The following is a 25,370-nucleotide window of genomic DNA, read 5'->3' on the forward strand; positions in this document are numbered from 1 at the left end:
CTTATTGGGGGAGAGGGTGTTGGGCTAGGCCAGTGGGTTGCCCTGGTGGCTAGGGATGAGAGGAAGGAAGGGATGTGAGGAAGGAAGGAAGGAGAGGGTGCAAGGGGGCTGGTCTATGATATGTTGCACCGGCCAGGTGGTTGGGGAGGGGAAGGGATCCAATGAGGAAGGAAGGGGTGCTAGGATGTAATGGGGGTAGGAGTGGTAATGAGCTAATGCCTTTAGGTCCTTTCATAGCCCTACTTAACCCTTAAACAATTTTAGCTAAAAAATATTTTTTTTGGTTACTCCATTTTGAACCAATCACTTAAATTATTTAGGAAAAAAATTAAGCCTATTACCACTCCTAGCTAGGAGAGGAGTGGGGATGAAGGGGAAGGAAGAAGAAAAGTGAAAGAGAAGAAGGGGAAAACAGAGAGGTAAAAAAGAGAAGGAAAAAAGAAAAAAGGGAAAAGAGAGAAGGGAAAAAAAGGAAAAGAAGGATGAAAAGAGGAAAGAAAATAGAAAAAGACACTGGTTTGAAAAGGAAAAATCTCAAACTCCAGAAGATCCACATTATGTAATTTTACAAAAAAAAATTGTCCCTCGATTTTTGTTTTCAAATATCTAGGCTAGGAAAAATCAGGATGTTACATGAATTTTGACAAAGTTTATAGAAAATATATGAAGATACTAAATTAGTTTCACTAAGTACACTGTTGAATATATTTTTATAGCATAGTTTTTTAAAATGTTGATATGATTTTATATAAATTTTGTGAAACTTAGAGAGACATTTGTATAGTATATTAGTTTCATTAAGTTTTGTATTTAAAGTGTTCATGGGATTTTTATAGTATGTTTGTTTCATTGTGGTATGTATCGGAATGAGTGAAAAACAGGAGGCAAATAAAAAACAGGTATTGACCAGACGACGAGTCATATTAAATTAACAAATTTAACACGGAAAGTCCTGTCTTAAAAAAATGTTGCTACTTTCAACTCTGGTTGGAAACAGCCTAGTCTGCACGCTAGCACACGACATGGTGGCAGGTCTATCCGTGATTTCTTATATGGAAGGAAGATCAAAAGCTTAATCTGTCGATCAGATAAGAAAATGAGAAGCATTCGCGAATTAGTTATATATTGTATTCGATAGTTTGGAGCTGATCATAGATTAGCGGCCTCTGTTTAGTGCTCATTTCATTTTATATTTTAAGATTTATTGGCTATATTTAATTAATATGTAATATTTATAATATTCATTATAAATTTAGTCAGAAGTCTTAACCTATAAAATAAAAAATAAAGAGGTAGAAAGACGTTTATGATTCTCCTCCGACTGTATTCTCCACAAGTTAACCTGAAAAGTCTATTCCTAGGGCAGAGTCATCTCGTTATTTTTTCACCCAGAGAGTCATAAAAAATCCCAAAAAAAATAGTGTAATCCTTTCTTTCTATAAAGTTCATGCCCACTGATTCTCTCTTCTCTAATGAAGTTATATCACCTCAATTTATTTTAGCTTTAGAACGATACATCAATGATATAAATTATATCTCTTCATATCACCTCAATCATTTTTAGTCTTTGGATGATTCATTAAAAATGTAAATTGCATCTTTCCCTCAAAAGACACACCATACAATCTAATCATTTATAACTTATGGATAATTGATAAAGGCACAAAATATATAAACACATGAAAAAATCGTACAGTAGGTAAGAAAAAATTTAGAACTCATATCCACTATATTATCACACATTTCTCCCACAGGAACACACGGAGTATCTATCTAGTTATATCAATATATAATGCCATAAATATATAAGAGTTTAAATTTGACATATAAATAGAAACAAGCACGAAATTAATTTAACTACGGACGAAACCTTAGTAGCTCAACAGGTGACGGTTCATATAGGGTTTGTTTGGTTACTCACATCGCCTTAGCCTGGCCCATCGGTTGAGTGTGGCCTAGCTATAAGGGTATATATATCTATGTTTGGTTGTTTATATCAATATAGCCTGACTGACACATGATTATGTTTGGTTAATTGTAGTGGAGATACGACTGAGTAGAGATGTTGTTTGGTTGTATCTGATATTTTTTTTATCATTTACATGGTCAAATTCAAATGATAAAATTAACTAGAAAAATCGATGTAGCATCAGTCACTGTATAGTCTATACTATACAGTTACAACATAATATTTTGAAACAACAAATTGACCGGAAATAAGAAGAAAGAAAAAGCAACAGCGAGGACGACGAAGCTCGAAGACGGCGAGGACGACGGCGACTATGGTCGGGCGCGAGGGAGGCGTTGACGACAGTCGTGCGCGAGTGGGGGAGCTCGAACAGCGTCCATCAACGGCAGCGGCGACGAATTCTTGACGCTGGGAGCAGCCGTGTTGGCCGCCGACGACAGCGGCGGCGCTGCGTCAAGCCAAGAGGTGGGGCGCGGTCGTGGCGGACGCCGACAGGAGCTAGCGGCAGTGGATCTGGAGAGGGGCAGCGTCGGTGGTGGTGTCGAGCGAGGCAGCGGCGACGGGGACAGCCTGGCATCGAGTGGCCGTGGCGGCTGTCGATGCGAGCGACAGTGACGGATCTGGAGAGGGGAAGCATCGGCGGCGATGGGGACGACTCGGCGTCAAGCGGCAGCGCTGGCGGCGGTGGCAGCGATGAGGTCGAACGGCGGCGACGAGGACGACCCAACGTCGAGTGGAAGCGGCGGCAAAGAGCCAAAGACGTAGGTCGAGTGGCAGCGACGCGGGATACATGCGTTCGTGCAGCGGTGCGCTGGGTGGGTGCAGCACCTTGCACGCTCGCAGCAACGCTCAGATGGAGCGTTACTCCAGAGCCTGGCTGGGGAGCACGTTTTGCACCCACTCAGCCTCGCTGGAACCTCTATGCAGCCAACCAAACACGAAAAAATTGTATATGTGGGTGCAGGCCAAGCCTAATACAGGCAACCAAATACCCCTATACCGAACCAATAGTTTTGAGTTACCACATATTCTGGTTCTAAAGAAAACTTAGCACTCATATTGATATCAGTTTTCTAAAAGAATCGAGATCTATAATATATTATATCCAGTGGTTATTTAAGAAGAATAACACCTATAACAACCTAGCCGATGGGTTATGTGGTTGGAATTTTTTCCAAGTGTCAACCCGCTCTTCCACTCCGCCCCACTCCCATTCCTCTTATTTTTCTCTCCATCTCTCTTCATATTACTCTTCTCACCACTGTCGTCGCTACTTAAGGGCTGGGGCAACGACAATAACAATGATGGTAACTTGAGCATGTGTTCCTCCTCCTCCCACCACCAACTATGGCCTCAGCCTCCCCGGATTTGTTGGCGATGGTGAGGGTGGTGACAACAATACCAAATTTGGCCATCCTGAGACAAGCTTAGCAGACCCCGGTGCCTTTAAGAGCATGTTTAATGGTAGAGCTCATTATGTGTTTTCAAGCCACGTCAACAGAAAAACTTCTCATACAAATGACAGTCTCTCAAGCTGACTATTCATAATTATAGACTAATTAATTCCTCGTCTGTATTCTATTTGGTTAGCGTATCTGATTAGAGTCAGCACATGTTTTTTTAGTTGTCTACTCGTTTTATGCGCCAAGAATCGATGTTTTGTCTGACTCCATGCAAAACAATCAATTTTCCCTCTCCTATCGTCTATTTTTCACATCAGCGAACATGCAGCAATAGAGATTACAATGAGAGTCCTTCGTAGATACCAAAGCCTCCATGTGGCTGAATTTGGCAAGGTGGAGGCTGAGTGAGGGAAACACGGTGACCGGTGACATGAAGTTGAGGAGGGCGCCGTCGATCTGTGCAATGGCAGTGGTGGTGAGCTCGGCCTCCGGTGAGCGGCGATGGCAACAATGGCCTCGGTGTTCGTAATCTTTAGTTTTTGTTTTTATAATTTTTTAATGAATGCTGTGATTCTATTACCATGTGATGATTCTGATTTACATTGGAATTACTCCTTTTTTGTTTTGACGCAGCGGACTCTTTGATTTATGTTTGACCTTCATCTTATTAAAAAATTTATCTAAGTATATAAAATTATAAATTATACTTAAAGTTATTTTAGTAATAAACCAAATCATAATAAAATAGTCAATAATTATATATTTTTTAAATAAAATGAATAGTCAAACATATATAAAAAGTTAACGGTATCAAGAAAAAAGAAAAAAAAAGGGAGTATATGATTTGCCCCGGCCTGAAGCATCGATGTTTTTTTTTCCTGGCCTCCCTGGGCGCTAATTGCTGTTTTTTTTTGGGGGGGGGGGGGGGGGGGGGGGGGTGGCCTAATTGCTGCTGGTTCACAATCTGGCATCTATGCCACGACCTCAGGGGTGCACATATGTTGGGTTGGCAACCAGCCCCTGTTAAGTGTTATGTTGTAGTAGTGTATTCTATTCATATTTAAATTTGTTTTTAATATAAACTTGCATCTAATCAAATTTTTTCAATAACTTTTTTGTGTGACATACGTAAAAAAGAGTAAAAGAGAGCCAACATCCCTCAAAGTGATAAAAATTCACATAAAGTCACCCTCATATGACATACTTTCTACACTCCGGCACTCAAAAAGGGGAATATGACTTATGTAATACTCCAATAAATATAAGAGTATAAGTGAAACACATATACACCCACCGTTTCTTCTAGTCTGGTACGCACAACTTTTTTGTTACGTATAAATAAGACGACCGCTGGTATAAATTTGCATGCGCACCACCGCACATCTGTTGCAACTTGCAAGCGGTTTGAGAGCGAGAAAAAACAAAAAATATTACAACCGTTTCTGATTATAATTATAAGTTAAAATTTAGAATTTTAATATTAATAAGTTGATTTTGAAGTTTTCTTTGCTGTAATTTATTTTTCATTCATAACTTTTGTACTACGATAAACACGTATATAAAAATATTATTCGTAAATTATTTTTTATTTACAAATAAGCAGCACAGCCGCGACGGGCCGGTTCTGGAAGCTCCGGCCTCTGGAGCTGGTCGGCCAAGCCCTCCATGCCCATCCTGTGCAGGAGGAGCCAGACGACGGTGAGGAACTCCCCGCCGGCACCCAAGCTCTTCGCGTGCAGGAATCCCCTGCATCTGCTCGCGGAGTAGCATATCATCTCCACCCACACCCCGCTGATGATGCTCAGCGCCCTTCTCGTGTCGTTCATCTGCGTCATCTCTCCGGCGAGCCTGCGTGCAGCCTCGAGATGGCCTCCCGGTGCTACAGCCGCCGCCGCCGGTGGCGGGGCAGCGATCCTGCGCACGAGCTCGCTCTTGCTGAGGCGGCGACGATCTTGTCCCAGTGTGCGCTCGATCTCGCCGCAGGCCGCGGCGAACAGGCTCCGCTGGGTGCCCGGCATCAGCATCTCCGCCTGGAACAGCAGCAGGTACATCATGTAGTCCGATATCTCCCTCGCGGCGGCGGAGGCGCGCTCGTCGGCGGCGTCGATGGGGTGGTCCCTGTAGTGGTCGAGGCAGATGTCCGTGGCGATGTGCCAGATGAGGACGGCCTCGTCGAACGGCAGCTTGGTGACGCTCCATCCAAGCTTATCTTGGAGATACTCCCGCTGGAGAGTCCACTGACCTCGCCGGTCGTTGAATCTCCGGTAGTCGTCGGAGCTGTATAGACCCACCCAACCGTCTCTCAGGTGGCCGCGGATGAATTTCGTGATGGCCGGGGTTGACCAGCGATGGTGAGGGTGGCAGTACTGGCTGGCGTCGACATAGTTGAAGTCCTTGCATCCGAACAGCATGCCCATGATCCACCTCGCCGCGGTTAGCCACCGGCTGCCGGCGACGAACGCCACGAAGCCGATGAGGTTGAACTGCGTCACCGTGCGTTGCATCTCCGGCACGAGCTTCCCCGATGGAACGAATCGCAAATCGGCTAGCCAAACCAGGGCACAGATCTCCAGCACGAGCGTCGAGCAGAGCAGGATGTAGGACACCACGACGTCGCTGCTGTGAAAGCCATCCTTGTTGCTGTCGTTGAAGCTGGCGATGGCGGCGATGCCAAGAAGCAAGCTGAAGGTGCGCAGGTAGACGCCGACGATGGTGTAGGCGGCTTCTTTCTTGGTGTAGAAGAACTGGAACGCTATGTCCAGCAGCATGCAGAGCTCCTCGTAGGCTTTGTTGTCTCCGAGCGCCATGAATGACTTGAGGTAGCGGAGCCGGCGACGATAGGGTGCAGGGAAGTCGATGAACAGCTCCATGAGATCGTCTTGAAGCTCCCTCTCGACCAGAGGATGGATCACCACGACAGAGCGGCGGTCGTGGCTGGGAGTTGCCTGCCTCACCTTCTGTACGTAGTCGCGTGCCTGCTGCACATAGGCATAGCTCTCCAACGGATCATTGCTCCGGCAGGCGGCGGAGGACCTCACGGCCGCTAGCCTGGTAATACTGGCTCGTCGGAGAGCCCACAGCCGTTCGCCTAGCTTGAGGAACCCGGCGGCGAACAGTGACAGCGCTGGGGAGCGCTCCGGCACCTGGCCGCCGGCGACGGACCACGACCTCCAGAACACGTAGACGGCCACCGCGGCCTGGGACGACATGGCCACCGCGTGCCGCGCCCACAGCTCGTTGTCCTCGATGTTGTACGCGGTTATGCTGTCCTGGCCTCCGAGGTGGACGAGGAAGACGGGCACCCACATCACCTCCAGCATGGAACTGGCGGAAGAAGAAGATCCCGCCCGCCCCCAGTAGTGGCCCTCCGAGCCGCCGCCGATCGTCGCCTGCGCATGCTGCCTGTGGCGGTTGAATACGGTGGCGAGGGCGTAGATCGCCAGCGCGTCGCCGCCGAGGTAGGCCAACCAGACGCACGACCTGAGGAGCGGCGGGATGCGGTACTTGCGGAAGGTGGCCGAGACGAAGAGGAACAGCTGGAGGAAGAGGCTGCTAAGCGCCAGCACGCGGAGCTGCCACTCCTCCCACCATCGCACCATCCCGGGGAACGACGGCGTCGCCGACGCCATATTCAATCTTCTTCTTACTCCTCCACTCCGTTCGACAGATCGATCGAACGCACGGCCGGCCGCTGGTACGTTGCATCTTAATTCTCTTCACCTGTTTTTCCTCGCTCTCGAACCGCTTGCAACAGCTGTGCGCATGGCGGCAAACTTATACAGTTATACTTATACTAGCGGCCGGCTATACTATATATACTCCGTATGTTACACGAAAAATGACATCTTACCTTATGAAACAACGGAGGGAGTAACTTGTTACAACATTAAAAAATCAATTGTGCAGATAAAAACACAAGTTTTTCTAAAAATTAGATGAATTTACTTACCCCACGACGAATTTACTTCTAATGTCGTGACAAGTTATTTTCTTTTGTTTTAAGTTATGTCTATAATATATGTAATGAGTTTTTTACCATTTTTAAAAAAATATTTCAAGGTATCACAATTTTTAGTGTAAAAAGTGAGATACCTTGGGGTACCAAAAATTTATACTAAAATTCTTGGTACCTTGAGAAACTTTTCGAGGATGATAAAAAAACCCATATGTAAATTATTTTTATGTTGTATTAAATTTATTTTTATATATCTAAAATGTGATTCAATGAAATCTAAAAATAATTTGGATATATTATAAAAGTAATTTGTAATCTTTCATCAAAATATAATCATGTGAGATCTTGTTATAAAGATTTGATTATTATGAACACAACAGTGTAATCGGATCGTCGATCGGATGAGTAGTTTAAGAGAAAATTGAATACGAAGCATATGATTTTTAGGTTGGTTGAACATGTCTTCTAACCAGATAGCTAGGTTGCTTGCTTATTTTGCTGGTCTAGTCCCTCGCTCGTGCTCGCACACCTAAGAGCAGGTATATTAGCAGGCTTTAAGCATATTTTAAAAGAAATAAAATGAGAGAGAAGAGAGGTGAGCTACTAATTTGTAAGCTGCATATGGGCTCCAAGACAAAATGTGTGTATGACATGTGGGGCCTTGTATAGATGTTTTGTAGCTAACTATTGTATGCATTGGCTAGTATATTGGCTATAGATGAATTGGAGCTAGTAGTTGGCTATACTATTGAACTTGCTTCAAGCATCCGTCGCTCGTTAATCCTAAATCATGCGCGTCATTTAGATTTTACGTTTTTTTTCGTCGAAGCAGTGGCGGAGCCAAAATTCTTTCAAACATGGGGCTCAATTTTTAAATTTTTATCTTTATAATTTTTAGATTTTACGTTTTTGAATTTATATAATTTTATCTTTATCTTCTAATTATTAAATTTTTAAAATAAAACTTCAATGCATATTTAGGATTAGAAGTAGCGCAACAGCCCTAGCTGCCCTACACCTGTATCCGCCCCTATGTCGAAGGATAGACAGGTGGATGAAACTCCCATTTTAAAATAGTAAATATTTTTCTAACTTTGTCTACCTTAAATATTGAATAAGGCGACCCACTTGACCTAATAAAAAACAGAGTCCTAATGAGCCACGAGGCTGCCATGTGGGAAGAGAAGCAACAACCACCATCCTTAGGCCCAGTTCGATTATTTCTCAAGAGGGAGGGGTTAGAGAGGATTAAGGCCTTGTTCGGTTGGAGGGAGATTGAGCGGGATTAGGCTACAACCCCGGTGGATTTCTCTCCCGCGGAATAAATCCCGGTCCATAGAAAAATTGTTGTTCGGTTAAGGCTAGTTGGAGTTTTAGCCCGGTCCATCCTGGAATTTTTCTATTGTCTTGCCCGAGGAATTAATCCTCTCCATCGGTGGTGTGAATAAAATCTTATCATCTTGTGTGATAATGTGTAAAATCCCAACCTGCTACTTTCTGTAAATTTTTATCAAAACAAATAGATGTTTTTATAGAAGGAACTATGAAAAAGTTAGGAATTCAAACCCCATGGGGATTGGATGACATGGGAGAGGTTCACCCAATCCCCCTCGGAATAGATTCCTCTTGGGGTTAAATCACAACTAACCGGCCTAAGAGGAAATAATTCCACACCACAATAGATATGAAATAAATTCCTTCCTAATTTCTTTGAATCCTCTTGTGATTTGGTATTATCTGAACGAAGCCTTAATGGGTCTTAAATAACCACTAAAAAGTTATGTACCTGCGTGGATCGATCTTTCTTCCTCGTCATCGTCTCAAAATTTCTGTACGACTGTAGGAGGACGAATGGACAAAACTTCTCATAATGTATGGCTGCATTATCAATGGTGAACATGTCTCCTTAAGTTACATGCTAACCATCCTATGATTACAGTATTACGAGCAAGTATAATAGTAGGCTATAAGCTGACTAAATGCTTATGTGGAGAAGAGATGATAAGAGAGTGTAAGCATACTGTAAGCTTCCTAGTATATGAGTGACATGTTGGTTCTGCATTAATAATGAATAGCTAACTAGTATATGAGTGAACTAAGAGCTGGCTATAAGAAGTTTTATAGCCAACTTGTTGGCTATATTATTAGCCTTGCTCTTACTGGGTTAGCTTTTTCTCAAAGTTCTCACCACAAATTAATATTCCTGCATCTAACCTAACTGCATGATATGGCCTATTAACTTCTATCTGGTGCACCAGTTTTTATTTTGAAAAACTTCTAAATGCAACATACAATAGATTGATTCTTTGCAAACAATGATCAACAAGACCTTTTCTTTTGTTTGCGTTTTACAGGGGAAACTCACACATGGTAGTATGAATTCAAGGAAATAGGCTGAGGAGTTTATAGTATGACCACTCTGTTTCAGGCTTTTTAAAAAAAAGGTTTATAAGGGCATGTTAGCCTATTATGAGCTCTGTCTCAAGCCACGTCAACAAAAAAAAAAACTTATATAAATGACAGTCTTTCAAGCTGACTTTTCATAATTACAGGCTAATTAATTCCATGTTCACGTCCATCTGATCAGCGTCTCTGATTAGAGTCAGCAGACTTACAAAGCAGATTTTCTGATTGTCTTCTCGTTTTATACGTCAAGAGTCGATGTTTTATTGACTTCATACAAAACAACCATATTTTTCTCTCTCCTATCCTCTCTCTTCCACATCAACGAGCATGCAGCGATAGAGATGACAATGAGAGTCCTTTGTACATGCCCTAAAATGGAATTCGATTTAAATGGACTAATTTCAAACTTAGTGATATTCTTGAGAATGGATTCCTAATCTAATATGATTTCGTTGCAACACACGTGCATGGTTCATATTGCTAGTTTTCCTACATAACCAATTACAAGGGACATTTTGTAGCCGAGACGTGCATGGGCTGACGGACTCGATTGAATCGAAGGCCCAGCCCAGTTGTCGCCTCCATCCCAACGGGTCCACCACTCCACCGCGGCGCGGCCGACCGCCGTCACACACGCGCCGCGCGAATCAGCCGGCGCGATTGCTCGCCGCGGTCCCGTGGGGACGGCGATGGCCCGGCCTCCATCTCCATGCGCGCGCGGCTGATCGCCCCCCCCACCCCACGTGTGCGCCACGATCCTCGTTTGTCACGCCTACGGTTGTGACCGGTGCAGTGGAGGATGAAGCGGAGAGCGAGAAGGCGTCTTCGGGCCACGGAGGCGAGGGAGAGAATATGTAATGTGAGTTTACGTCTTTGTGTTGAGTTGTGTGTGCGTGGTGGGACCCAGAGGGCATGAGCGGGCTGAGCTGGCTGAGAGGGAATAAAATCCGGGAGTACTGTAGCTTGTGGTGGTAAGTTTTTGAGAAATGAGAAATCCTTAGTCTGTTCTTCCCCAATCTATTCTCTGAATTCTCTGGCTCTATTCTCTTGCGATCTCGACTTCTTCGCCCCAATCGACGGCGACTTCTCTCATCGGCGACGTGGGATATCACAAGTTGGTATCAGAGCCGTCGGTCCCGGAGTGCGCTCCTTCATCCTCGCGGCTTGGTCGGTAAATTCCTGTGGCCGAGTTGGTGGTTCCTCTCCGGAGTCGAACTACTGTGAATCTCGCGTCTGGTTCGACTGAGTTTCGTGCAGGAGACACAACGGCACCGTCTAAGCAAGGAGTGCAGGTGCGACAAGTAGTTGCAGCGATGGAATCCATGGAGGAACGGCTACTGAAGCAGTTGCAAGCGTTGGTTAAGCAAATGGAAGGGGTGGAAACGATGGTGTCTAGGTTGGATCAGATTGATTCACAGCTGAAACACCAAGGGGATTGTCTAGAAGAAGTGCAGAGTAAAGTGGATTTGTCCATGACTTCCCTGGGGCAAGTGCAAGCAGAACAACTTCAAGTGGCGTAGGCTTTGCAGAAAGCTACACTGGGGTCAGGACCTCATCCGCCTCCGCCACCGCCACCACCACCACCTCCTCCCCCGAGGTCTGAATCGGTGCTTGGGTCTCCATTTTTTCATCCTGGTGGGGATAGGGAGCATGGGGAGAGGCATTGGACTCCGAAAATGGATTTTCCGAAGTTTGATGGTTCGGGTGCTCGTGTGTGGGTGGATAACTGTGAAACTTATTTCTCGATGTATAACATCATTGAGGGTTTTAAAGTGTCAGCTGCATCGTTGAATATGGTGGGCAATGCAGCCAATTGGTACCAAGCTTTGGAAGCAGGAAATGGGATGGCCAACCTGGGAACAACTGAAGTTGGCTGTTCTGGAAGAATTTGAGGCTCATCTTCATCGTGTAAAAATGGATGAGTTGTTACTGCTGACACAAACTGGAACTGTCTATGAATACAGGTCTCGGTTTGCTCAGTTGGTGTATGAGATTCGATTGTATGACCCGGCAGTGAGTGGACAAATGTTAGTTTCCCAATTTGTTTTGGGCCTGAAAGAGGAGTTGCGATTCTTTGTTACTGCTCAACAACCTGTAATTGTAACTCAGGCTTATTTGGTGGCTCTAGCTTATGAGGGAGCTGCTAGAGTAAAGAAGTCTAATCATAGAAGAGAGTTGGTTCCATACAAAGGTGGAGATATGAGTAAAAATGGGAGCACTGAGTTATGGAAGGCCCAACAGTTGAAGGAGTATAGACACACGCATGGATTGTGTTTCAAATGTGGTGACAAGTATAATCCAACTCATGTGTGTGGGAAGGTTATTGAGGCACAGTTGAAAGCTCTGGAGTTTCAGGAGAATGAAATACTATCTGATGAAGTATTGGAAGCTGTCACTCGGTTAGAGCATTCTGAAGATGATGGAATGTTGTTGTCCATTCATGCTATTTCAGGGACATGTACAGCTTCCTCATTACAGTTACGAGCTTTAGTGGGAAATCAGGTTATTCTTATATTGGTGGACTCCGGAAGCACTCATAGTTTTATCAATGCTGATTTGTGTAACAGGTTGCAGCTGACCACACAAGACATTGCTCCTTCTGCTGTTCAGGTAGCTAATGGTCATACTTTGCATTGTACTTCTGTTGTGCCCGATTTTACTTGGTGGATACAGGGTATAACATTTGTAACTCCTGTGAAAGTATTGGATATGAGGGGCTATGATGTAGTGCTAGGTATGGATTGGTTGCAGCTACATAGTCCTATGCATTGTGATTGGAATGGGAAGTGGTTAAAATTTGAGTATCAGGGATCAACAGTTGAATTACAGGGTATTCAGTTTTCGGAATTGTCCCAGTTGCAAATGGCTTCTCCTGAACAAGTGATTAAATGGCAGCATGGTAATGATGTGTGGGCTATGGCATTAGTTCAGCCCTGTTCAGATCAAGAGGATACACCTGCAGTTCCAGCTTCTGTTCAAAAATTATTGGATAAGTATCAATCTGTTTTTCAGACTGCTTCCTTTTTACCTCCTCACAGAGATTTGGATCATGCAATTCTTTTGATTCCAGGTGCTGCTCCAGTTAACAGCAGACCATATCGGTATTCTCCAAGTGATGCAACAGTGGCCTACTCCTTCTATGATTACTGAGCTGCGGGGTTTTCTAGGCCTGACTGGCTATTATCGAAAATTTGTGGCTCATTATGGTATTATAGCTAAACCACTTACTGTGCTTTTGCAAAAGTCTTCCAAGTTTGTTTGGTCAGCCCAGGCTGAGGCAGCTTTTCAATGTTTGAAGCAGGCTATGTGTACAACTCCGGTATTAGCATTGCCTGACTTTAATCAACCTTTTGTATTAGAAACTGATGCTTGTGATACAGGTATTGGGGTAGTTTTATCTCAAGTCGGTCATCCTATTGCCTTTTACAGTAAAGCTTTGGGTGTCAATAATCAACAGTTGTCTATCTATGAAAAGGAGTTCTTGGCTATTATGATGGCAGTTGATAAGTGGCGTTCTTACTTATTACATGGCCCTTTTACTATTCGTATTGACCATTAGTCGTTGTGTCATTTGGATGATCAACTCTTGACTTCTGAATTGCAACACAAAGCGATGACTAAGCTTATTGGTTTACAATGTAAGTTTCAGTATAAGAAGGGTGTGGAGAATAAGTCAGCGGATGCTTTATCTCGAGTGGGTCATCATTTTTCTCTTCAAGCCATTTCTATGGCTCATCCAATTTGGGTACAAGAGATAGTGAATTCTTATGCTGTGGACACTTAGGCTCAAAACTTGTTAGTTGAGTTGGCTGTAACAGGTTCTAATGACAAGGGTTTTTCTCTCACTCAAGGTCTGATTCATAAGAAGGGCAAAATTTGGGTAGGTGCTAGTTCTGCACTGCAAACAAAGTTAATCTCAGCTTTTCATGCGTCTGCTTTGGGTGGTCACTCGGGTATGCAGGCTACTTGTCATCGTCTCAAGAAATTGTTCTGCTGGACTAGTCTCAAAAAGGCTGTGGAAGAGTTTGTGCAGCAATGCTCTGTGTGCCAACAGGCTAAGCATGAATATTGTTCTTACCCAGGTTTACTTCAACCGTTACCAATTCCGGATGGGGCTTGGTTGGATATTTCTATGGATTTTATTGAAGGTCTTCCTCTTTCTCGAAACAAGAATTGTATTTTGGTGGTGGTTGACCGTTTCTCGAAGTACAGTCATTTTATCGCTCTTCGGTATCCTTTTACAGCTCCTCAAGTGGCGGATGTGTTTTTGGACCAAGTTGCTAAACTTTATGGCATGCCACACTCTATTGTGTCGGATCGTGATAAGATTTTTCAGAGTTCCTTTTGGCAGACATTGTTCAGGAAATTTGGCATTCCTTTACACATGAGTACTGCTTATCATCCTCAACCGGACGGGCAAACTGAACGTGTGAATCAATGCCTTGAAATGTACCTTCGTTGCTCAGTAGCGCAATCTCCCTCTCAGTGGGCAGCCTGGTTACCTTTGCCGCGGTTTTGGTACAATACCAGTTTTCATACCGCTTTACAGTGTTCTCCTCATCGGGCTCTTTACGGACAAGAACCATCTTATGGTCTGCTTCCGGTGGTGTCCTTGAATGCGGAGGCTTCTTCGTCTGAGTCTAGAGATGCTACCAGTCTGTTGACATCTCGGGCCTTTTATTCTAGTTTGCTCCAGTATCAATTGGCTCGGGCCCAGAACCGGATGAAGCAGTTAGCGGATGCCAAGCGCACGCAACGGGTGTTTCAGGTTGGGGATTATGTTTTATCTGAAATTACAGCCATATGCTCAGACTTCAGTTGCTCGGCGTCCTTGTCCGAAACTGGCTATGAAGTTTTACAGTCCGTATCAGATTCTTGACCGGGTGGGTTCGGTGGCATATCGTCTTCAGCTCCCAGCCAATAGTCTCATTCACCCAGTGTTTCATGTCTCTCAGCTCAAGCACTTTGTTCCCAACAATGCTCCGATTTTCAGTGAGTTACCAGTCACCTTGGAATTGGATGTTCAGGAACTTACTCCTACCGCTATTTTAGAGCGTCGGCTTGTCAAAAAAGGGAATGCTGCAGTGGTTCAGGTTTTGGTGACTTGGGGTTCACTGCCAGAAGCTACGGCCACATGGGAGGATTTTGATGTTTTAAAAGCACGTTTTCCTTCCATTGCTGCTTGGGGTCAAGCTAGCTCTCATGGGGGCGGCAATGTCACGCCTATGGTTGTGACCGGTGCAATGGAGGATGAAGCGGAGAGCGAGAAGGCGTCTTCGGGCCACGGAGGCGAGGGAGAGAATATATAATGTGAGTTTACGTCTTTGTGTTGAGTTATGTGTGCGTGGGGCCCAGAGGGCATGAGCGGGCTGAGCTGGCTGAGAGGGAATAAAACCCGGGAGTACTGTAGCTTGTGGGGGTAAGTTTTTGAGAAATGAGAAATCCTTAGTCTGTTCTTCCTCAATCTATTCTCTGAATTCTCTGGCTCTATTCTCTTGCGATCTCGACTTCTTCTCCCTAATCGGCGGCGACTTCTCTTGTCGGCGACGTGGGATATCACATCGTCTCGTCTCAGCATCGGCTTCCACCCGGTAGTTCCGCGTGGAGAACGAAGGGAGCCCACGGGCGGCGGCCGCTCTGCTCTCCGACCGGTCGGGTCCATCACCAGGTGACCTGCCACCGTCTCCCCAACGCCCTTTAAGCCTCTCTTTCTTCAAACGAGAACTGACCGTAGGGCCAATTTGCAGTTAGACCCTCGCAAAATTGCAGGTATTTCGGCGGGAACCCTTCACCTTTTCTATGCAGACGGAGCGCTCTCTTTCTCGTCTAGTATTGGAGCCATTTCCCCCAACGATGGGGCATCTACGCATTTTTTTTCAGAGTTCGAAATATTCAGAGCTCTTGATGTCTTAACTCACAATTTAGTTAGGGCTGGCGAGACATGTTCGGATGACAAGAAACCTACACCAGTATGGCGAGACATGTTCGGATGATGAGAAACCTACACCAGTATGGCTCTAGTAAGTATCTAGGCCCATTAATGCACACTAAAAGTCCAGTTTTGCTATTGATCAATTGATTGAAATTTTTGAATCCATCAATCAATTGTCTTGACCATTGAATCACAATCCAACGGTGAGGGTGTCATCTTCAACCTTGTACCAAAGCATAGAGAAGGAAAGGAGGGAGAAGAAAGCAACAGTGACTAACCAGCGACAATGATGGGGACAGCGATGATCACCCTCGAAGTTCTATAGAACACCTATGGATTAGGGTTTTGGGGTTGGAGACGGTGGGAGGAGGTAGGGGGCAGTGTGGGTGGTTGGGGTGGTGGAAGACCGGCGATGGGTGGTGGAGATGGGCGGGCGGCGAGGCGCCATGGCCACGGGGATGGAGGAGGGAGGTGGGCTGGCATCGGATGGGGGGGGCATGCCACCTGAATTGGGAAGGAGGAGAGCGGAGGGGGAGGGAGGAGGCGGGGTGGTATGGCTAATGGCTACTGTTCACGCACGAACCTGACGCAATCTGGGCCATCCAAAAATTTGATTGATGATTTTTTTTTCAATCGATTGATGAAAAGGCAGACCCCTAAAACTTTTGGTTGTGTCCACACCCAACACCCCAGGCCCCCTCCTGGGGTCAATTTCGCTACAAAATCTTGATGATTAAAAATTCCTTCCGTAGAAGTTCAGGTGGGCTGGCAACAACATTCTGGCCGGCCACAGTATGCAGCATCGCACTGATTCCTTTAACACAAGTTCATTTTTTGTCAACATAGTGCTTCTGTTTAGTTTTTGGCTCCCTCCCAGATAAATTTAGCTCTGGCACCAATGCATCATTGATCCAATACTAAATCTGGTGAAGCTATTGTGGGTTTGATCGTGGATTGTATGGCGAATTAACTCAGTGCGGGCCAGGAGGCCCAGGAGTTCAGCTAAAAAAAATCATATTTGTCATTACATTAATGTAAAATTGAGGTGGATTGGCCACAGACTTCCGTTGATTGCTAAAAAAGAACACCGGGCCAAATTGGCTTAATCTGGTGCTTTTCATATAGGAGTACCTTTCCACCCCTAACATAATCAGCAAGATTAAACTCAAAATAAGAAATATCTTATTGTACCATCTAAAACATAAGAAAACAAAAGAAAAAAAAGTCAAAACTTAAAATGACAATTGGTTTGGTACTTATTTTCAAGGTCAACAAGTCAATAAAACAATCTAAGTCCTTTAATATTACGATAACTAAAGGTCATTGCCATCCATGGTATCTTTTATGGAGGAAGTTTGTTGAATGTAGCTGATTGATTTTCCAGCATGTGTGTCATTCTTGGGCTTATATCTAAATATGTGGTAATAATGGTTGATAATATATACGAGCTGGCGTTCGTTCATAATGTTTAGTTGTGCTGTTTGCTTAGTGAGTATTTTGTTCTTATCCTGCATCATGTTGTTAATTTATTGACTTATGGTATCCATAACTTGTAAAAGTCCAGCTAATTACTTTTTACTCCCCTTGTTCCATATTGTAAGACTTTCTAACCCAGTAACCTGGCATGATTTATCCATTGATCAATGCATATGATTTATATATATGCCTAGATCATTAGCATTCATATAAATCTGCGTTGATTTGTATATATGTCTTGATTCATTAGCATTCATATAAATCTGGGCAATGATAGAAAGTCTTCTGTTCTGGAATACTGGAACAGGGGATTAGGCATTATTACAAGACCCACAATCAGACCAGGGTTACAAAGGGAAGTGGGGAATGGGAACATGAAGCAGTTGCTGCAGACCACACTAAATACAATGCAACAAAGTACAAACACCAACACAAGAGATGAATGGATGTACATTTTCAAGTTAAAATCCTTGCACTAGGAACCTACACAACCGCTTTTGACCACATGCTTTCATGATTTTGCATGACTGCATGCATTAAGGCTGACTTGTTTATTTATCGTACAATATCAGACATTTACATCATGTTAGTAACGGTTTAAAAAATTGAAGTGTCAATTCCTCTTCATGTCTTCAGTTTCGAATCCTGGTGCACACCAGCATCCATACTTATGCCAGATTTCTGACTTGTCCAGTTAGGTTGTTATGCTTTTTCCCCCTACATCTCAAGTAGGAATAGATGGTCCCCATCGCGGATAACACTGATGTCATCTATTTCGGCATAATCTCTACTGACCACCCTTGTAGGATGAAAATCTTGAAACTTCTGACCTGCCATGTGAAGAAATATATGTAATGAGTAAATACATACTAAAGTAGCTTATGTACAGTAAGTTGCAGTTTTACATCTGCTATATACTCAATGTCAATCATACAGCATAGCCAAAACACAGTTAAAAGGATACTTTGAAGCTTAATTTTGCTTACTGCCAATTTCGAAAAGTTCCTCCAATGATCTTGGCAGCTTGATAAGCTTTCCATTTTGTGGTGCTGAACCTGCTGCATTATTTGGATACTTGTGAATTGTAACTCTTTTATTTGCTTTGTTTATGTAACACTCATCTGGAATTCTGCTGCTTGTTATGTTTTCTTCTGTTTTATGTGGAGATCCTGGCTGCATCATTGCATCTATCGTTTGCTGACTGCCTGTGGAGCTGCTATCTTCAGAGTTTATCTGAATACGGTGCTCTTCTGTATTTATTTTGGTCTCACAGTTTATGTGTACTTCATCGTGGTTCTCTTCTTTACCTGTCATACCATGACTATTTTCTTTTTCTTTCACCCACAATTGGGCTGCTTCTCCATGTAACTGTCTTGAATAACTATTACCTCCCAACACGGGAATGTTGTTACTAGAACCTTTACTTATGTGCTCTGTGTAATGCAGGTGTGACTTGTTCAGCAGCCATACTTCTCGAGGAACATGGAATAGCTCGTACTTGCTCAAGAATCTTTTCTCTGGTTGACTCACTTCAGGTAAGCTTTCTCGTAGCTTCAGCTTCTGTACATTGGGATAAAGAGTTGTTAGCTTCTGTTTGGCCCTATTTAAATGCAGTATAATCACTTCGAAGTAAAATTGAAGCAGTACCTGGAATAGATTGTTCATTAGAATGCTGCTATCTTCCCTGTTTTCTTCAATGATCTCTCTAAGCCTTGTTTTGCTTATTCTCAAAAGCTGTGAAAGTTCAGCTGTGCGGCAAGTAAATGGCTGTGGTGTGCTACACAGAGCACCAACCTCTCCAAACATTTTCCCCTCTGAAACTTTCTCATACACCTGGTTTCAAACAATTCATAATTTTTGGTAATCTGAATAAATCTTAGTGATATATAGAACATTAGAACATATATAAATGGATGGATCACATACCTGCTCATTCCCATTAATTGTTGCTATTATATTCTACATAGGAGAAAGGTGCAATTAGCATACCGATAATACTTAGTGAAATTTCATCTCTAAACTAAATTGGAGATAGAATACTGACCACTGCTCCTGAAACTACTATGTAAACGTCTGCTGCTCCTTCGTTCTGCAATATTATGTCTTCCTTTGGTGGAAAGTACTCAGCCTGCACTTCCATGACCTGTTTTGTCCAACATATTCAATTAGCAAAGACTGCAGAAAATGGTACTTTTGTAGGATCCTAAGAAAAATATTGAATTATCGCATCATTTTACCAGTTCGGCGATGAAATTGTCAGATACTCCATTGAAGAGATAGGCCTGTCGGATGATTGGAAAGAATAAGCTGTATGCTATGCTTGAGCGGATTCCTTTTGGCAGTCCATCTAACATGACCTGCTGGTTGAGTCCTTCTGTCTTGAATTGTAGGCAGAAGTGAGATAGCACTTGCTGCTTTATGTTCTCAGGTAATTGATTGCGTGCTGCAAACTCTGATGCTGCTTGGATTGAGTCCCTCTGCATATATAAATCATCAATATAGAAGTGCATATATATGGAACAACAATACTGTTATGCTGATAGTAGTAAATATTTTTGATAAAATTGTGACTATGCTATTTGCAGTTGCTTGAGTCTTGTATATACGTATTATTGCCCTTGAGTTGAATGATATTTTGTTGGTGTTGTTCTCTCTTAGAATGGTTGAGTGACTTAAAATAATTTGGTACCTTGTGGCATACTAGCAAGAACACGACTCTATTATTCCCTTCATGCTTTATGGTTGAAAACCTACCTCTGCCATTTGCATAAGAACTTATAGAATTTTCCAGCTGGACCAGTCTTTCTAAATGAAACTATAATAGTTCTGAAATCCATTCAATTTATTGAATTGATTAATTAGTTCTGAGGTTGTTGACCCCTGGAAGTCTTAGAACTAATTCCTATGACACAATGCAGATAAATTGTATAGCTTTGTAAATGCACTTGAACAAGCATGGTTTTGTATGGAACCATACATCCTCATAATCCAAAATGCTACCTTGTTATCAGATCTTTACATCATTTAGGCATTTAGCTATATGACACCCATATGTAGCTTATTTGTATTTTTATGATCGAAATGTAAGGTAATCACATCTGTAATGGCATTCCAAATGCTAAAATTTTTACTCATGTGCCATAATCTTCTGTTATCATCACTATATAAATTTCATTAGAAACTACATTCCCGAATGATCTTTCTGGAGTCAGAAGGTTTCCTATTTAGAGTTTTTGCCACTAAGTAGAGAAACTTACGAATTTCCTGGTGCGGCTGGTCCCATGAACAACTAGGTTGGTCATGTTGCCAATGAGATATGCTGTCAAGCCCAGATTAAACATCATATAGACGATATCAAATAGCATTTCTGTTGGATTTTCAGCATGTAGGTCCCCATATCCTGTTGTTGTCAGTGTTGTAATGGACCAGTAAAGAGAAGTAACATATCTAGTCCATAAGCTTTCTGATCTGAATGTAGGCATCACAGCTCCTATCCATGTTTTCTCTGGGTTGGAATATCTGTCAGCAATCATATAATTGAAGCATCCTCCACAATGCACTGCGAAGAGAGTGACCTGCATTTTGGTCAATGTATATTTTATACATGTAAGAACTGGCAAATTTCTTCCTATAGGCACAGAACAATACTTCACAAGATAGAAATTTTTTCTTGCGCAGAAACAGAAGGTGAGTTATTTTTTTCTGAAGGACTTACAGAAATAAGCTTTGAGCACCTAGTCCAGAAATAGTTGAATCGGATGTCTTTCTCCAGCCTGGTAAGAATAGAAGGACTAAATTGTTTTCACGTGTCATCCAACATAAAATTATGAAGAACCTGGACAAGATTTTTGAACCTGGCAAATAGTGAACTGACTCGGTGAAGACGCCACAGCCTGAGCAAATTGAGTATCTTAAAAGTAAGGTCATTCCCCTTGTGTGTAAATAGAAGGATGATTGATTGAAACGGTGCTGTTGAACATACATCAAAGATAAACCAAGTGGATAGGTACCTGCATATGATAATTGTTTTCTAATGTCAGGGAAGAATCATTTGGCCCTGCCCAATTTAACATATGGGATTTCTTACATGAAAATATCATAGCAGTGAGTAACGAAGATACAAACCTTACTGCAATTTTCTTTCGGTCATCCACAAAAAGGTGTGTTTTGCTATCGACGTAAGCTACGAAGAATGTCAAAACAATATCAATGGCAAAGAAGATATCGACAATGTTCTCAACTAGCAAAAGCTTAGAAGGTAAGTCCCTCAAGAATGCTATTTCAAACGGGCAAATCCAGGCAGAGTAAACAACTAGGACTATAAGGAACAGCTCCCAGGATCTGAGAGACACACAAACAAAGGAAACAAAGATCATGTCAGCAACTGCTATTCTCTTATATGCCTTGTAGCATGATAGGTACAGACAGTGCATTGTGAGCCTCACCTGTACCGGGGATCATAAGGCGATATGATGAACTTCTGCAGTTTGTTTGAGTGGTTTATAGTTGCACCAAGGGATGGAAGTAGCTCGACAGCGAAGCTGTCGCTGCTCCTCTTGATCTGGAGTCCATCCCAGAACTGGTGGAAGCAAGATTTTGAGTGAGCTTGGGTCATGGTTGCCTTGCTGTGCTTGGCCACTCAACTTTGTTTGCAGAGGGTGTGGAGGCTAGGTCTTTATATATATATGTATGCTGCACATGATGAACATGCAGGGTTAGGGGTCAAGGCGAGGAATTTGAAAAGAAGGGAACAAGAAACTGCGTGTGTCCTGTACCTTACGAGGAAAACAACTGACAGGGCATGCGTGTTTTGTATGGGAGATGTGGCAAGCTGTTAGCTAAGACAAGTCGGCAAAGTCTGCCACCAGACAAAGTTGACTTCTTTTGGTGGATGATCAGCTCCAGTCAAAGTAACTCCCCAAACAAATTCTTCCAGCAGATTTGCGAGGATAGAAGCTCTTGCAAATGCCTCCCGTTTAGCAAGAACCACCAGACTCCTCTCAGCCATTTGCTCTGGTGAATGTGCAGGCTCCTTCTGTGGACTGGTGTTCTCCTCGATTCAACCAAGAACAGTCTGTGGTGTGCATTGTTTTGCTGGTGTGTTGTACATCCAGTCCTTTGCGCTGAAGTGGCAATTGTGACTCGTAATTAATTCCTGGATAGCTATACTTCTCCTTAATTGGTACACTGGGTAAACCAGCCATTGGCTTCCAAGTCAAAGGTTAAAAAAAAGGACTCGTGTGTTGGTAAGTGATAGATATTATGTTAATCTCAGTCAAATTTACTTCTGACGTAGGTTTTTCTAGGACTGCCATCCACATGTTTGTGCAAATGTGAACAGGACTGTCGGAACCATGGATGTCATTTCTGGAAGTGATCTGTGATGGACTTATCATCTTTGGGTATATTCTTTTGGTAGTTGGATTCAAGTAAGATTTGTCTTAGTGGGGTGTGAAGGATCCATTCTCTACGGTCATCTCAGCTAATTAAAGCAGATGAATGGTTAATAAGCTCGTCCACGATATCTTATCAGTCTAATTGTAGCCTCCGTGTTCTGATGCCTACCAGTTGCTGCCATTAGTGTTTATCCAGTGCACTGATTGGGCTGCTTGTTTTCATGGGACCAGTGAGGACTGAACAGACTGTATCTCCATTATTGTGATCTCTGGCAAAAGTTTCAGTTGTTTACAATCTTATTTCAAGTTCTGTCCTATACTGCATTCTTTGTGAATCAGCCAGTCCTCGTTCAGAGGGTACCCACTTCATATCTCGTGCTTTGTTTGTAATGGACCCTGAATTTAGATTCTAGACAAAGGAAAAAACCTTCTTCTTGGTACACTAATTGTTGTGGTTTGTCGATGTTATAACTGAATAATTAAGTGTATGATTAATTTTTGTAATGATTTTGCTGGTTGGATATAGCACTTGCTAATTGCTATCCTGACAGATGCTCACATGTCATGCAGGGTACTCTGGCACACTGGCTGACAACAACAATTACTGGCGCCTATTTTGGTGTTAGGATGTGCTGCTGGGGATACATTTTTCATACATCTTCTGTAAGATTGATTATTTTTGGATTTAATTTATGCAAAGTCTAGTCACTTGTCTGTTAGTTTTATGGTATGGACGTCAAAGTCATAGACAGCTCATATACTGGTTAAATCTTTTCCTTGAAGGTACGCTATATTTCCTCAAATATCACTCCTTTTCTATTCCTAGAAAAAAAGGAACTATGTTGAAGTTGTCTAGAATTTAGCAATGATAATTGCATAATTGCATTAGTTATCCATTGCTACCTAGTCCATCCGCTTCATATTATAAGATGTTTTGACTATTTCAAAGTTAAACTTTTTTTATGTTTGATCAAGTTTATAAAAAAATATAGCAACATTTTCAACACAAAACAATTATAGCATAAAAACGTATTGTATGCTGATTTAAGAAACTAATTTGGTGTTGTTAATGTTGCTATATTTTCTTATAAAATGGAGGAGGTAGCTATCATTATGCCATTGCACGTGTTTGAACTTTGAAGGAGATGAGAAAATATAAATTTCGGGGCTATTTGCTTATTACTATCTCTGTGGGCCTGGCCAAAAGCTAAACCATACGAGTCCCTATCTGGTAAGCTCTTCAATATACTTTCCGTCTTTCAGAGGCAGAATTCCATATAGGTGAAGGTGACTACTGGTCCATCCTCTACCTGGGATGTCAACCTTTTTTCTCTTAAATATGCATTTTTTTTGTTGATTCGTTTACATCTTCTGTAATTTCAGTTCTTATCAACTCCATTGAGTGTATCCCATTAAGATAGAATAATTTATCTTTTGATATCAACGAATTTCTACTGCTTTTTGTAGGACTTTTTTCAGCACTTCTCCTTGAGTTTTTATTCTAATTTTTGAAAAAAAAAAGAGAATATATCATACTGCAAACATAACCAGGTAAAGCAGGTTAACAATTTTATGGTTTTACAATATCAACTACCTTGGAGGGGCTGTATTACAAACACACTTTTTTGCTAATATCTTTTTTGCAGTACTTTTCATAGATTGAGCTATGAAAAGCTGGTGCATTTACAGGACCATTAAAACAATCTGACAACCAAAATTTTAGCCACTTCCTTGTGTTTCTTGTGTTCCTGATATCTTGCTTCTGTTGGGATGCTGTCTGCATTATTGATCACAGGTGACCATGTGAGAGTGGGAAGCAATGAAGTGGCGGTCCTTGCAGGCATGTGCATGCACGTGTCCATTTCCCTTTTCTTGTTGCACCTTTGAACTGTGGATGATGGTGTTCTTACTTATTAGGAGATTTGGCGATGGTGTTCGTCTTTGTAGTGAGCTGGTTGAAACGTTGTTGCAATTATGTTCAAACATCACAGGGTAAGGTCTCACATGGGTAGTACCATTAATACATAGACCATGCTGATTGCAACGTATCAAAGAGATGTTTAAGGTTCAAATCTAATTAATCCTGCTTGTCACTCAAACAGTGTATTTAGCTGTTGCTGAAGGCTAATCGAGTAAGTTACATCTACTTATGAAATTTTTAGCGTCGAGTATTAACTTCCTATTCCTATAGACCATGGTCTGTTCAGATCTTTAAATCATCAGTGATATGGTTCCATTCTGACTAGTCATTTTCAGTGACTTCTTCTTTCCTCTTTATATTCTGTACTTTTGTTTGGTCTTATCTAATTCTATTCCATGTTGTTATCTGGCTTATATGATCTGCTCTTTGAGCACCCCTGTTCCCATATCAGCATTTTGGAATCATTTGTTTGCGTAAACAGCCATACCTTTTGTTTGCCCTTTTTGGTATCATGGTTCTGTTTGTGAACTCGATGTCAGCGTGGTTGTTACTCTTTTGCCCTCCACAGTTACAATGATGATTTATATAATGTTAGCTTATGCTATTTTATCTGATAAAAAATGATCTCTAAATTGCTTATTTTCCATGGCTGATAGTGTGTGTCAAAATTTGGACACAGATATTTGCAACAAGGATATGACCCTGCATAAGATCATGAGTGCGGTCGATATATCTTTAGTCTCTGTCAAATTTAATGATTTTTACTCGGCTTCACAAGAATAACATGTTGAATCTTAAATGTGCACACAGCGGTTGATTATTAACTTACTGCCTTCTATTTTGTTTTGGTCCCTTTCAGAGTATAATTCCACAAACAGATGAAGCAGAATTTGTGAAAGGTGATGGTGTTGC

The 25,370-nt window shown here is 42.5% G+C and overlaps 2 protein-coding genes and 1 long non-coding RNA gene across 3 annotated transcripts; all 3 read right to left on the minus strand.

The window, feature by feature from the left end:
• Positions 1 to 4,938: 4,938 nt before the first annotated feature.
• Positions 4,939 to 7,001, minus strand: LOC121053460. The gene has a single exon (XM_040520394.1). The coding sequence runs from the start codon at positions 6,999 to 7,001 to the stop codon at positions 4,962 to 4,964; it is 2,040 nt and encodes a 679-aa protein (XP_040376328.1). The 3' UTR covers positions 4,939 to 4,961.
• Positions 7,002 to 7,051: 50 nt separating this feature from the next.
• On the minus strand, positions 7,052 to 16,031 carry LOC121053436. Its single transcript, XR_005811048.1, has 3 exons — positions 15,944 to 16,031; positions 9,114 to 9,205; positions 7,052 to 7,126 (listed from the first exon to the last, which is right to left on the minus strand). It is a non-coding gene; the product is annotated as an uncharacterized LOC121053436 (long non-coding RNA).
• Positions 16,032 to 17,410: 1,379 nt separating this feature from the next.
• LOC102708684 (potassium channel KAT1) lies at positions 17,411 to 21,827 on the minus strand. The gene is made up of 11 exons (XM_006647053.3): positions 21,587 to 21,827; positions 21,267 to 21,482; positions 20,996 to 21,151; positions 20,857 to 20,914; positions 20,399 to 20,716; positions 19,379 to 19,618; positions 19,186 to 19,284; positions 19,068 to 19,100; positions 18,789 to 18,974; positions 18,128 to 18,701; positions 17,411 to 17,971 (listed from the first exon to the last, which is right to left on the minus strand). Exons 1-11 carry the CDS (start codon positions 21,754 to 21,756, stop codon positions 17,859 to 17,861), a joined length of 2,163 nt encoding a protein of 720 aa, XP_006647116.1. The 5' UTR covers positions 21,757 to 21,827; the 3' UTR covers positions 17,411 to 17,858.
• Between the last annotated feature and the right edge of the window lie 3,543 nt (positions 21,828 to 25,370).

The sequence above is a fragment of the Oryza brachyantha genome, chromosome 2 (genome assembly GCF_000231095.2).
Source record: "Oryza brachyantha chromosome 2, ObraRS2, whole genome shotgun sequence".
Lineage (NCBI taxonomy): Eukaryota > Viridiplantae > Streptophyta > Magnoliopsida > Poales > Poaceae > Oryza > Oryza brachyantha.